The 15060-nt window shown below is 43.6% G+C and overlaps 1 protein-coding gene across 1 annotated transcript in view; it reads left to right on the forward strand.

The window, feature by feature from the left end:
* CCDC13 (coiled-coil domain containing 13) overlaps positions 1-15060 on the forward strand; it is a 498753-nt gene that overhangs the window by 129388 nt on the left and 354305 nt on the right. Inside the window, exon 6 of the mRNA XM_086941089.1 lies at positions 5303-5419. Coding sequence (XP_086797215.1) covers positions 5303-5419 — 117 coding nt within the window. The remainder of the gene's footprint in view (positions 1-5302; positions 5420-15060) is intronic.

Genomic DNA, 15060 nt, shown 5'->3' on the forward strand with positions numbered 1-15060 from the left:
ACTTTTGACACGTCCATGAGAAAGTATTGATCTCCATGATGGTTATCCAGAATTTTAAATCGTAATGTAAGATATGCATTTTTTTAAATTGACAATAATTATAACAATGCAACTTTCAATGTGAGACATTTCTCAATCTCCTTTGTCAGACAAATGATCAATTATCTTGCATTTTGAAAAAATATTATTTAATTAACCAAATCAAACACAATAAAGTACACTTGGCCTAAAACCACCACTTTAGCAGTGTGTCTCTAAAAATAAAAATAAAGCAAGGAATGTTTTTTCCTGTAGTTAGACCTTAAAAGAATTAAAACTGACCCTGCCACCTTAATAACTCTGGAAGTCTGCCTTATACTATCATGCACAGGAGAGAGTTAGTTTGCAGTGTTTTTTAGCTCACTGATCAAGACCCAGGTAAACTGCTGATGGGTATTTTTTTCCAGATAAAAACTATTTTTCTCTCCACCTTCTGCACTCTGACAATGTCTTTGGCTATTAAGTAATTAATCAATATTGCAATTCATTATACCAGTTTTCTCTGATGAGTGTCTTTCAAGTAGTGGGAAAACATCCTCGAAAGTCTCCATGGTCTGACTTCTGGATTGGCATGCCACTAAGTTTTGCACCATCTGTTAGGTGATGTCTTACAGAGGGGCAGATAGGAGGTTTGCTAAGGCTAACATCCAAGCCAGCTGAGATGGAAAAGTACCCAGGTCTGCTCTTAAAGGCTTTTTTTCACCGAGATCAAGGTGACAACAGTCCTCCTCCAGATAAAAATTACAATGTTCTTGTTTCCATCAATTCTGCCCCATATAGATGTAGACCTGACAAATGGATTCCTTAGGCATTTTAAGAGTTGCATTGTTGGATTCTCACTTCTGTGCATTGTTAGACTCACTCAAACAATTTACTGAACATTTTCTGATCCAGAAGAGAGAGTATTCCAAATAGATCATCAAGACACTGTATGACACTGGTTTCTTCACTTCTGGTACTGGCTTAAGCTTGTTTTTCTAATCTGCTTTATATGGATATTGAAAACCTTGATGCTGATGGAAAGGTTACTTGTAATCCCAGTCCTCGATTAGCCCCTTAACTGCTGGGCTTTTCCCCCTCCAGTGCTTATCCCTTTTTTGTTTATTTGGGGAAGTTTGCGGTTAAGGTGCCCTAACTTTTTTACCATATAAGGTATCCATGCCAAATGTGTGACCTTTTTTTCAACATCCTGGGGATACTAAAGGTACACAGCGTTTTTCCTTCCAATGGAGGGGATCAAGAAAATAGACAAAATATTGAGTTTTGGGAAAAGAGTCTTCCGGATAAAACTGTCTGTATTTTTTCCCCCTACAAATGGCATCAACAAACTGTTTGCTATGCTAATGTCACCATCTTCCCAGCTTTCAGGAGCATGCAGAGCTGAATAAAAAAAAACTAAATTTGTTCCACAGTTTTGGCATTTTTCAAAGAGGTAGCCCATTTTCCTATGTTTTGTGCTCTCAACCAAGTTTGTGTTGGATACCATTGTAAAGCCCATGAGGGATCCGGGAAAGCTATGGATTTCTGAATAGTAGACAAAACTCAGAATTCAGCAAGGGGTCATATGTGTAGACCTCTCAAGGTTTTTCTATAAAAAAACAACTGTTGAAATAAAGAAATATTGAACAAGAGTGGAGAAAAAATGAACATTCCGCTAGGCCCTTCTGGTTGCCGGTATATACAGGGTTTGTAGGTTCTTCAAGAAGCCAAGGTACCCAGAGCCAACAACTGAGCCGCACCGTACAATGGTTCTTCATTGTGTACGGTGTATAGAGCAATTTATATGGTGAAATATGTAGAGTGAAAAATTGTATCAAGGAAACATATGTATTTCTGAAATGGGCACGAGATATGGAGTTTAGGAGCGTTGTCTATTTGTAATTCTACACACCTCTGAATGTGTGAGTATCCGTAGTAGCATATGATTTATAGGGTATTTTTTAAAATGTCTTCTTTCTATGCACTGACCTAATTTAAGAGGCACAAATACAGCGAAATCCAATTGGTAATAACAAATGTTCTACTATTCTATGCTCCCACAAGCCTTCTGATAAAAAATCATACCTCACTTGTGTGGGTTGGCCTAGTGCCCACGACAGGAAATGGACCAAAACACGAAATGGACACTTCACATTTTTCCATAGAAAACAGACCCTTTTTTTCAAATGTTGGCAGCTGTAGATTTTGGACCCTAGCGCAGCCAGCATCTAGGGAAACCTAGCCAATCTGTAAATTCTTTAAAACTAGACACCAGTCATATACTATCAAGGTTTGAGTTTTTCCATAGGATACTGGCTTTGGTGTATTCGCATGGCTGTTGTTTTAACTGGTTCAACTGATTCAACTTCCCAGTTTATTTCAGAACCAGTTGGACCAACCTTTTGCGTCCACTCCCCTGCTAGTCCTGTAAAGTTTTTGGGTATATTCTGCAGTCCGGGCCCCATGGGAACCTTAATAGTCACACCTGCGAGGGCCACTGCCATTGATTGCCCTTGATTCTATGTGCCACTCTGGCTGTCTGTTTCATTATTCATCGCAAATTCTATTGGTACAGGATTGATCTCTGCCTGTATTTGCAATTCAGGCTTTTTTGTGATTAAAGCATGGTCAGTTATATGAACCCCAACATTAAGCCCTCCATTACTCTATTTTATGTTTTCATTACAGCCCTGAGCAGAAATGCTCACTTCGACATCCTGAATCTTTTTCACTCTACCCCAAGCAGCACTATAAAGCTATTTTTACTAATACCAAAATCTTCATTTGTTTTCTTTTATTTTATTTTCTATTTCCTCTAAACATACTTCACTTGGCCTCTGTGTAAATACTGGGCCTGTTCTGTCTGTCCCTTCTATCTGTGGTCAAGATGCTCTGGGGGTTTCTTCATTGTTACCAAAGAGTCCAATATTGACTGGTTCCTTAGACTCATAGGGCTGTGTCCTCCAGCCAATGACCATCTTATTTGCTTAACAATGATGGGCTCAGCACCTTTGCTAGCTTTTCTTAACTATAAAGTGAACTCCTCGGTTTACGCCTATAGATAGGGACAATTTGAGTTCAGTGGTTCTCCCAGTCTGAGACCCAATGTATCAGGCATGCATCCTCCTTTAGTATCGAAATTTTCTGTGCATGCTTGGCAACTTCTCAAATTATCGGGATACAGTTGTTTCTGCTGTATTAGTAACAGATAGATTTTACTTTAATTAAGTCATTTCTTTTCTTTTTGCATTTTGCTGTAATATGCTCAAGAATTGTATTGCTCTTTCCATGTGGCAATGTCCATCTTTATCAACTTGGACTTTGGTTTCATCAGCATGAATATCCTTCATAGAATCCCTTATAAATTTGTTTAAATGGCTTTTGCCTTGTCGTCTGTTCGTTGGTTTCACCATAATTAACTTGCCTTGGTCAATGTCTTGAAGATAGCCCAGATACTTCACTCCAAAGTTGGTACGAAAACGAAAATAGCACTTCAGTCTTACCTGGTGCCGCTAAGCTCACTGTGATCTCAATGCTAATATAATTTACAGCATTTGCAGCATTCCATGCAGACTCGTTTCCATCCCCTGGGCTGCAACCTGACGACTCCTCCTAAGCCACCATACCTCTCTGGCCGCACAAATCCGCATACTGACAGGGGAGATCAGGGACCAGGTTCGTCACAGTGCTTCCCTGCCCTTGGTTAACCAGATTAACCCAGTACAAAGTCAGGCAGAGCAATGGGGTGAAGGAGTGAAGCGGGAACTAGCCAGCATTGGTTTCTAAACCACCTGCTGCCATGCCACGTGATTCTCAACCCAACGTGACAGGTGCCCATTGCACCATGCTTGCTCCTAAACCTCCTGTACCTCCTTTGACTCCTTGCAACGCCACCTGTCACCTCTTTGTGCAGCTAGGTGGATTTTCCAAAACCCCAACCCATTTTGAACGAACCACTCTAGTCACTTGTCCGCAGGTCCCCCGCCGAGCCTCTCTAGTGCAGTGTGAGCACCCCACTTTTCTGCTTCCCGCCGCGTCTCCATGGTTACTGTCAAGCACAACCCAGCTCACACAGGCCAGGTTGGGTTCTCTTCCTCCTCCTTCAACCCGCTGTTAGATGATCGTATTCTTCATAGCCCCTGTGACCCCCGTCTGGTAAAGCTCAAGACAGAAATGCTCAGAAGCCTGCAGGACTGTCAGAGTTGTTGACATCCTCCTCCCTCTAATTGTATGAATCCTGATTGTTGAACCCCTACGTAGATTCCTCATGCCACTCAAAGGGAATTTGAATAAATTAAGGAGGGAATACTTTTTAAACCATAGGCCTAGTAGGACCATCGCAGAATATAAGGTGAAATCTGAAATTATTTATTAACAAAAGGTAGAAATCCCACTGTTTAGGAAAGGGGTTTCAATGAGCATTTCCCTTGCCTGGCACTGCTATGTGAGATGTGACCTGGGCAGGAAAAATTATAGATGACACCCCATGCTTTCTGAGAAGACACCTTAAACTTCAAAGCTGTAGCTTTTTTTCTGTAGAAAGAAACCTCTGCTTTAGGGGTTTCTTTCCTCAAAAGAAATAAAAAGGCAGAGTCTGCTGCTACAACATGGCGATCCACCAGGCATTAGGTTTTTGCTATACATATTCCACCTGGGTTAGGGAGAGCACGTTTGTCCAAAATTCCTAAGCCAGAATGGTAGAGAAGTATGGGTGGTGGGTGAGCGCTCATGTGTCATGCTAAATTAGGATCTGTGCTAGTCTAGCAGTTTAGTGACTTGCCCTCCATGCTTTAAATGACCACCCTAGATTTGTTATTTGAGCAACTCAGTTTTCATCTCCCCCTGGTTTACCTTTAAGCCACCCTGGCTCCTTTGAATCCCTGGAGAATCTCATTCACCTGCTATCTGGCGATAGGACTAAAACAGAAAGTTCACCTTTACTAGTGGTGAACATACACTTTTGAGCTTCAGTTTGGCTGACTTTTTATCTAATTATCTTTTAGTGTACCTACATATTGCTGAATCTGTTACTTTCTATAAACATATTAAACATTTTATGTGAGTATAGGCTAATAGCAATTTTAATTTCTCAGCCCAGAAGCAAATCAGCTGAAGCACACACTAACCTGAGTGCCACCGTCTTCCAAATCCAGCAAGGGTAGAGTTGCTAAAGTTTCTATCTATTGTAGTATATTTGTCTGCTTTCCTTAAGATGCATTGTTCAGTTTTACATATTTTCCAGGCAGTAAAAAGTTTCTGTTTCTTTGTTTATTTTCTTTAAAAGGTTGAGAATCCTGAGGTCAAAGCTTTGCAAGAAAAATTGTCCGCAGCCAACTTCAAAATGATGGAGTATCGCAACCAGATCCAAGCCACAAAACAGGAACTAAAGATTGCACACAAGGTATGATTGCAAAGCCCAAGTAATGGATTATGGAGTGGTATTATGGCTCTTAATGCCTGCCCATTCAGTAAAAAATGCCAATTTTGAAGCAAATCCTGACATTATTGTTGGCCCTCATTTGAGATACTATACAGAAATTACATTGATTAGCTAAATGGAGGCAATATGGTACTCTTATGGGACGTGCTAGTGCCATGTCTCAAGAAGGCTTGCTTGTTCTCACTACACTAATCACCCTGATTAAAATCAGTAGCATGCTGGTCTTAATATGGTGATGTTCACCCTGGTTCCTCCTACAATGTTTAGACGAAATGCTGTACCCCACCAGGAGAGGCAGGGCAGTCCTGATTCGGACGGTGCAGACCCCTATGTTTCTTTCTGGTCAGGCACACTTATCCTTGCTAAACCGACCATGCCTAAGGGGTGTAAGGATACTGCTGACAGAAATGGTTTCATCAGTGGTGTCATTCTATTCAACATATAATATTAACCAGTGAGTTCAAATATTCAGAAACATTGAATTCAGAAAATCAATGAGTTCAGTACTCATCTTATGCTTTCAGTTAGACGTTCCAGTAATCAGTGCATTTGGCAGTAACTTCTTCTGCTACATCGTTTTGTAAATCACATGCTAATGGATGAAAACTTTAAATACAAGTGAAGGATTGCCATGACCTTACTGAGACCAATATGCAAATTTTCTCTTTCCTCTCACATGTTTTCTGTGATCTTTACAATTGGAATGTGCACTGTTTATTCCTGGCTGGATTGTAAAGATTTGCGGCAGCACACACTAGAGCTGTTGCACTGTACAGGAGATGTTTTCATTATTACATGATTGCTGCAGGAGAGCATGGATGCAACTGCATATGGTTAATCATAATTGCATTAAGAATTAAAGGGTACCAATCACAGTGTTTTTATTGAGATTTTCATATCCTCTGTAAGTTTTCATATCCTCCATTACTTTTTTAAAAGTGGACGAAAGCATGTATTTGAATGCTGAAATCCTGTTGGAGATTTTGTTGAGTATCTTTTTGGTACCAAATGATTGTTGGAGGTGGTTGTGAACACCATGCAAACATGATAGTGCAGTATTGCTATGCAAAAGCAAATACGAGGCATGAATAGCTGGTTGTAATGGGCATGGAGGATACATTTGAAAAGCACCGTTATTCCTTTCTGGAAAAGCAAAGATAAAGATACTGCTTTGGAAAGGGGAATAATATATTAAATGGGAGAAGTAGGAAATGGTATAAGAAAGCAAAGAATAACCTTTAATGAAAAGAGTAGTGATATAGAGTGGGCTGCTGTGACCTACTGTGGATCCTAGGTTCATGGCAATCAGAGAAACTGGCGATGGCTGCTCTCAAGCAGATGAGTGTGGGCTGTTGACCCAGAAGTTGTTTTGTTCATCTACTGGTGAAAGAGAGCTTGTGAATCATGACTGGCGATTGCATAGAGTGGCCAAGCTGGAGAATAACACATGGGGGATGGACGTCAGTGGAATGAGGAAAGAGTAATGTGCTTTTCGGCGAGTAGCACTCTACTCTGGAACCCAAAAAGGATTAGTGGTGAATTTGTATAGGGAAACATGAATTAATTTGAGTGGTGGACATTTGAACTGTTAGTTGGACTGAAAAAGATAATCAAGGAATAGAGAAGGGAAGTGTCTAGAAATTGGTTATTTGGAGATTATAGCAGTAGCAGGAGGTTTGGGATGAGTAAAGGAGAGATGGCGGGGGCAGAGTCTAGAAGTGGATTAGGGAGAAAAAGGAGGTGTTGGATAAGTCTAGGAGGGATACATGGGGGAAGGGTTTAGAAATGCTTGTTTGGGAGATCTGAATAGTAAAAAGAGGTTTGCGATGATGCAAGGAGGAATAGAAGAGGGAAAGGTCTACAAAGGGTTATGTTTGGGATCATAGTAGTTGAATGAGGTTTGGAATAAGTCAGAGAGTGGAGGTAGAGGATATATTGAGTGAGATATAGAGTAGCGCATTGTAGAAGCTGATTTTTTTTACAGTAGGAGTAAAGTAATAAATATATAGATACATAAGTACATTGAAGATCTATATGTAAAAGTTTGGTAATATATCACGATTTAAGTTGTATTTAATAAACTCAGTCTTTCAAGTGTTAATGTACTTTAAGCTAATTTACTTGTGTTTATATATTTTTTCTATGAATTCAGTAGTGAAGCAATTGTAGATAAATAGTTATGATAAACATTTACATATTGTGACCCATAAATAAACAGGGAACCATAAGCATCTAATCAAATAACTTATATGAAAACTATTCAGTGACCTTTATACATGTTAAGCATTGAATAATGTAACCATAAGTAATATGTACATTTGTTAAGTGCACGAAACGAATATCTATATATTTGTAAACATAATTATTATACCCATTTATACAAAGGAATACACATATCTAGATACATACATATAATCAGATTACATGATTATATACACAAGGATGTGCTGTACATTTGGAGGGTATGTAGGGACGAGCCAACTCTTGAGTGTTCTTCTGAAGATAAGACCGTTTATCAGTGGATTCATGTTTGGGGGTTAATGAGTTCCATAGTTTGGCTGCTTAAACAGAGAAGATGTTCCACCTATGGTTGTTTCTTGTATTTTGAGGCGAAGTGCCAATATTGAACGGAGGTATGTATTTGGTGAATGTATTTGGTGCTTTTATTCCTAATAAAGAGCGGCCCTGCTCTATGTATTGCTTTGCGGGTGATACAAAGCAGCTTGTATGTGGATCTCTGGCAACCAGTAACCAATGTAGGGCCCTCAAGGCAGGGGATATGTGGGCTTGTGGCTTTACACATTCTACTGGAACCGCTGTCAGTAATGCATTCTGATCTTACAACATTTCTTTAGAATGCTCACCCTAGTAACAAAGGCTTCGTATTAATGAACCATAAATACAAGTTTGAAATAACATTAACATTCGGACATAAATATTACCTTAACTGCAGACAATGCCCTTCACTGATCCATAATGTGGTACTGTAATCTGGCAACCAAACTGTTAGCGATGCAGGGAGTTGGGCATACTTTCCCAAGGACAAAATAAACATGAAAACTTGTTGTCCTTGACCCCAAACAAGATGTCCTGTGCACCAGCCTGGAATTCCACATCCCTGTTTTGTTATTCGGAGTGCTGTTAGGATATCAATAGCTTCCTGTAGCCTCTCATATAGTTTTTTTTAACAAAATGCATTGTGTCTAGATCTGTATTGGATGTTAGTTGTGTTTCCAAGTTTTCAAAATTGAGTTTGTTCCACGGTTGATAGGTGGATGCATGTAAGGTGGTTTTAGGTGTATTGCTTTGTGGTGTTTTATGTTGGAAAGATAGCAAATAGTAGTCTGACCGTGTGTCTGCAGTAATCATTTGAAAGGGAACTAGTTCCGTATTTGCAAAAATTACAACTAGGATGTGTCCAGCGATGCGTGTGGGTTTGAGGATTATCTGATGTAGGTTCAGTGTGTCTAGGCCATTGATTGTTTTCGATTGGGCATATTGGGTTTGTAAGCCAAATGTTTAGGTCACCAAGAATGCATAGGTTGAAGTGTAGTGTTATCACATTTGAAACTGTTTCCGGAAGTGTGTCTGTAAATGTTTTATTGCACGGTGGAAGTCTTTAAAAGAGTATGAAGTTACAGGAGGAAGATCATGCAGGGTTGCATCTGGTGAAGAGGGCCTCACAACCTTGTATGGAGACGTTGTCCGCTTTAGTGATATTTAGAGTTTGCTTGTTTACAACAGTTAGGACACCCCCTCTTTTGCCTATACAATTTTTTGAGATAGTTTGATAGCCTAGATGAACGGCTTTATGCAACACTGAAGCCATTTCATCCCCTAGCCATGATAGAGTTTTGAAGAGTAAATCAAGTTGTGTGTCAGTGAGAAGATTGTAGATGTGATGCTTGTTTGTAGAGTGATCAAGCATTTATTAGTAGGCAATTTAGAGATTGTGTTTTGGTGATGGTGTGCCTTTGTTTTGTAGAAGAGTGAGAAGTATTTTGTTGACTTGTAACAGGTGTCCTTAGTGTTAGAATTAGCTGTATGAGGATAGCAATAGTGTAGCTTTTCTATATCTTATTCCTTGTCCAGCAGGCTAAGAAGTCATTTTGGTTGGTCTGCGTGCGGAGATGGAAGTTGAGTGAGCTGGTGAGCTTAGTTGTATTTCTGGAGTAGCCTTGTTATGCTGTAGACCTAGAGATGCAAAGTTGTGAAGAATGACATGTTGTTTGTTTTGTTTGTGTTTGTTTAGGGTGGAAGGTGTATGATTTAAGGGTGGTGGTGCGGCATATAGGTCATGTGTAAGGCTCTTAATTGTCCAATTGATGAGAGGCAGTTGAAAGAGAGTTTTTGTGTATGTGTACGGTGTGGGGAAAGAGAGAAAGCTTGGCAGTAGAGTTGGTTTAGGGTATGTGTTAATTGTGTTGTCAGGAAACTCCTCTGAGGCGGAAAGCCGGAGGACGGTACTTTTTTGCTATTTTAAAAAATTCACTCGTATTTTGTGTGTGTAACTTTTTAAAACTCACCTGCACTAAAGCGCTGCCTCACGCGCCAGCAGACCCTCTATGCACTCCTGAGACAGCGGCAATCAGCGCTGAGACAGGAATCTCAAATTACCCGCCATCGCGGTTCGAAGGCGAGCCACGCCCCCTGCGAGGCCACGCCCACCAAGGAGATCATATAAACGCTGCCTGCAGCGCGACTAAACTTCATTGGAAACTCCTCTGAGGCGGAAAGCCGGAGGACGGTACTTTTTTGCTATTTTAAAAAATTCACTCGTATTTTGTGTGTGTAACTTTTTAAAACTCACCTGCACTAAAGCGCTGCCTCACGCGCCAGCAGACCCTCTATGCACTCCTGAGACAGCGGCAATCAGCGCTGAGACAGGAATCTCAAATTACCCGCCATCGCGGTTCGAAGGCGAGCCACGCCCCCTGCGAGGCCACGCCCACCAAGGAGCTCATATAAACGCTGCCTGCAGCGCGACTAAACTTCATTTGGAAACTCCTCTGAGGCGGAAAGCCGGAGGACGGTACTTTTTTGCTATTTTAAAAAATTCACTCGTATTTTGTGTGTGTAACTTTTTAAAACTCACCTGCACTAAAGCGCTGCCTCACGCGCCAGCAGACCCTCTATGCACTCCTGAGACAGCGGCAATCAGCGCTGAGACAGGAATCTCAAATTACCCGCCATCGCGGTTCGAAGGCGAGCCACGCCCCCTGCGAGGCCACGCCCACCAAGGAGCTCATATAAACGCTGCCTGCAGCGCGACTAAACTTCATTTGGAAACTCCTCTGAGGCGGAAAGCCGGAGGACGGTACTTTTTTGCTATTTTAAAAAATTCACTCGTATTTTGTGTGTGTAACTTTTTAAAACTCACCTGCACTAAAGCGCTGCCTCACGCGCCAGCAGACCCTCTATGCACTCCTGAGACAGCGGCAATCAGCGCTGAGACAGGAATCTCAAATTACCCGCCATCGCGGTTCGAAGGCGAGCCACGCCCCCTGCGAGGCCACGCCCACCAAGGAGATCATATAAACGCTGCCTGCAGCGCGACTAAACTTCATTGGAAACTCCTCTGAGGCGGAAAGCCGGAGGACGGTACTTTTTTGCTATTTTAAAAAATTCACTCGTATTTTGTGTGTGTAACTTTTTAAAACTCACCTGCACTAAAGCGCTGCCTCACGCGCCAGCAGACCCTCTATGCACTCCTGAGACAGCGGCAATCAGCGCTGAGACAGGAATCTCAAATTACCCGCCATCGCGGTTCGAAGGCGAGCCACGCCCCCTGCGAGGCCACGCCCACAACATCGCCATAAATGTGTCGGCCACACAAGCGCAGCGGTCGAGCGCAGCGGGAGCGCCGTTTGCGCGCCGAAGGCGCGCTTAAGGCAAGCTCGTCTGCGCTCGTCCGCGCCTCGGCAGCGCCTGGTGAGCCACTTTCGGCCCCGATATCCCCGTCCACCAGCAACACACCTCACTTGACGCGCGAGGCTCTACTCCTCCGTAGAGACTTTGCCCATGAGGGGCATTTGACCTTCCAAGACACCGCCTATCCTCTGCACGACTTCGCGCGCAAAGGCTTAATCACAGCCGGCTTGCTGAATGTAAGGTCCTTGCCCAAACACTCCCACGAAATCGCCCTGCTCATAGATAATCATCATCTTGATGTTCTATTCCTCACGGAAACATGGACCCACTCCGACTGCAACATAGATCTGGACTGGGCCTGTCCACATGACTTCAAGATCCAGCATCTTCCTCGACCTAAGGGGCGGGGCGGTGGTGTTGGTGCAATCTACAGAGCATCTTGGTCAGTCAAAACTATTGCCATGGACCCAGTGGTCGGGACCGAAATACTCGGCCTTTCAATGGATTGTCATCTTGGTACTACCTTCACAGCGGTGATCTGTTACCGTCCGCCGGGAACGTTTAACGCTACTCAGCAACAGTCGCTTCTCACCACCCTCACCAATATGGCTACCTCCCACAACAACTTGATTGTCCTGGGCGATTTTAACCTTTGGCCCAACGGCAGCCTAGATTCCGCCCTCAACAATCTCCTAGTGTCTTGCGAAGGAATGAAACTCTCCCAGCTAGTGGACAAACCCACTCACATAGCAGGGCACCAGCTAGATTTAATTTTTTCCTCCCCACAGCTGGCTATTCTGAGCGACATTCTACCAATGTGCTGGACTGATCATGCCCTGATCAAATTTCACATAGTAGGCAGCAGGTATGGCAAACCGACTTTCCACGGTCATATACCTCCATACAGAGACTGGAAGGTCCTAGACAAACTCAGACTGAATGGCCCAGTGTTTGAGGTAGAGGACAGTTTCTCTACTACACAATCGGTGGAGGCTAACTATCTATCCCTTTGTTCAAGGATTTCCAGCACTGTGGAACACCTCGTCCCTCTGAAAAAGGGTAAACCCCAGAGACGAGCACCGGCCCCCTGGTTTGATGACTCCTTAAGAGCTCTCAAACTAGCTTGTAGGCATGCTGAGAGAAAATGGAGGCAGGATTACTCTGACACTCATAAAACCATCTGGAAAACACACCTCCGGAAGTATAAAACTGCCATTGCCCTTAACAAGACTAAACATTACTGCTCTATTATTTCCAATGCCACAAACAGCTCAAAGAGTATTTTTCAAATACTCAAAAATCTGACCAACCCGGATTGTGTTACCACCACACAACCTCCCACCCAAGCCCTCTGCGACGACCTTGCAGAGTTCTTTATCAATAAAATAAACAATATTATCCATAACCTGGAATCACCCCCCTCATCTGAAACCAATGAATTACCGAGACCAGACACCAGCCCTCGGAACCTGTCGCTCCCCGGCTCTGGCCCTCTGGCTAGAATGGAGGTATTCCCGCCGATCCCGGCTGTCGAGTTTGAAAGACTTGTGCTTGGTATTACTTCAGGCTCCCCACTTGACCCCCTACCTCCAAAAATATGGAAAAACTTCGGTATGGAACTTTTTGACACCATGCGCCTAATCTGCAATCAGTCCCTGCAGAGTGGCTTTGTTCCCACCCCTTGGAAACAGGCACTAGTCACTCCCCTTTTAAAGAAACCCTCCCTGAGCCCAGACTGTCTTTCCAATTACCGACCCATTTCCCTGCTGCCTTTTCCAGCAAAGGTCGTCGAGCGTTGGGTCAGTTCATGTCTGTCCACCCACCTGGAACAAAACAACCTCCTTGACGACTACCAGTTTGGTTTTCGTCCCGCTCACGGCACAGAAACAGCAGTTTTGACTGCCATGGAAGACCTTCGAATGCGTGCAGACAGGAACCAGCCAGTGGCTCTGATACTGCTGGACCTGTCTGCCGCATTCGACACGGTCAACCATGCTAGGCTGATGCAGAGACTTATGGAAGTAGGAGTGGAAGGCACTGCATTGCTTTGGCTTCACTCCTATCTTCGGGACAGAAGACAGGCTGTCTCTCTCCCCCCTTTCCGGTCCGCCTTTGCAGCAGTTCCCCAGGGAGTCCCCCAGGGCTCCTCCATCAGCCCTATCCTCTTCAACGTGTATCTTATACCGCTAATTAAATTGATCCAATCATTTGGGGTCAAAACAATTAATTACGCGGATGACACACAGCTCATTCTCTCGTGGGAAGGTGAAGATGCCATTCCGTTCTCAACCTTCCACGACTGTTTAAGAGAGACGGCCAGATGGCTACATAGTAACTCCCTCCAGTTCAACGCCGCGAAAACGGAGGTCCTGTTCTGCTCCGGCACTAAGATACCCCGTCAGTTCCCACATGAATTCTGGCCCCCGGAGTTCAGTGTCAAACCTCTACCAGTGCCTTCCGTGCGCAACCTGGGAGCCATGTTGAACAACAACCTAAGCATGGAAACCCAGGTGACAAAAACTGTGGGGATCTGTACTGCCCTGCTCCGATCACTGCGGAAAATATTGCCTCTTCTCCCGGCACAAGCCAGGGCGTCGATAGTCAGGTGCACGATACTCAGTCGCCTTGATTATTGCAACGCCCTGCTCCTGGAGTCTCCAGTCACGACGCTGGATCGACTTCAGCGAATTCAATCTGCCGCCGCCAAGCTGGCTCTTGGCTGGACGAGAAGGGCCTCAGCCACAGCTGCTCTGGCTGAGCTCCACTGGCTGCCCCTGAAACAAAGAGTGGCATTCAAGTCCCTCTGCATTGTCTTTAAGGCTCTGCACGGACTTGGACCCAAACCTCTGCAAGCCCTGTTCCAATGGTACACACCTGCGAGAAACCTACGTTCTTCTTCTTCTGCTTGTCTGGTAAAGGTACCCAGATTTAACAGAACTAGAACAGGGGGCCGATCGTTCAGCGTAGCCGCGGCCAAGCTTTGGAACACCCTACCCACTGACATACGTCAGACTCCACAGCTTCTCCCTTTTAGGAGACGCATTAAGACTTGGCTCTTCCCCAAATAAACGGTCAGCCCAACTGTTCTCCCGGTCTACCGTCAACAGAGTATTTTCCAGCGCCAGGAAGCCTGCAAGGTGTCAGTTCGCGCTTTACAAATTCTCTAAATAAATAAAATAAGGAGGGTAGGAGTGGGTGAATGTTTCTAGTTTGTGACAAAATGTATTATGAGGTAGTGTGAGGAGATGATGATGGATTTGTTTTTTGCGAAACGTTTGTATGTGAAGTATTGTTGGTGAGTGGCAACTGAATGGTAAAGGGTTGTTGATGTGTTTTTGAAAAGGTTGTATGTGGTGCGTGAGAAGGGATAGACAAGAGTTAAGAGTGTGTTGGATTTGATCGCTGGAAGAAGTAATATTTATGGTACAGTGGAGTGTAAGGGTTGTGTGGTTGTGTTTTTTTGGTAAAAAGAGGAGGGGGGTGTTCGATGAAATGATGGAAGTTTGAGTATAGGTTTGGTGGTGACCGGAAGGGGTCTATTAGGAGTAAGTTGAGGGTGGAGCTGGTGCTTTGTATGAGCGAGGTGCGTGTCTGGATAGAGTATAGTTATTTATAGTGTGGCTTTGTGTTGTGTTGATGTGTGTATATGTTAGTGGTATAGGATATGGTGGTGTTTTGTGTTTGATTGAAGGTGCCATTGTGTGGTAGTTGGGGTAGACGAGTTGATAAGT

Source organism: Lissotriton vulgaris, chromosome 10 (genome assembly GCF_964263255.1).
Source record: "Lissotriton vulgaris chromosome 10, aLisVul1.2, whole genome shotgun sequence".
Lineage (NCBI taxonomy): Eukaryota > Metazoa > Chordata > Amphibia > Caudata > Salamandridae > Lissotriton > Lissotriton vulgaris.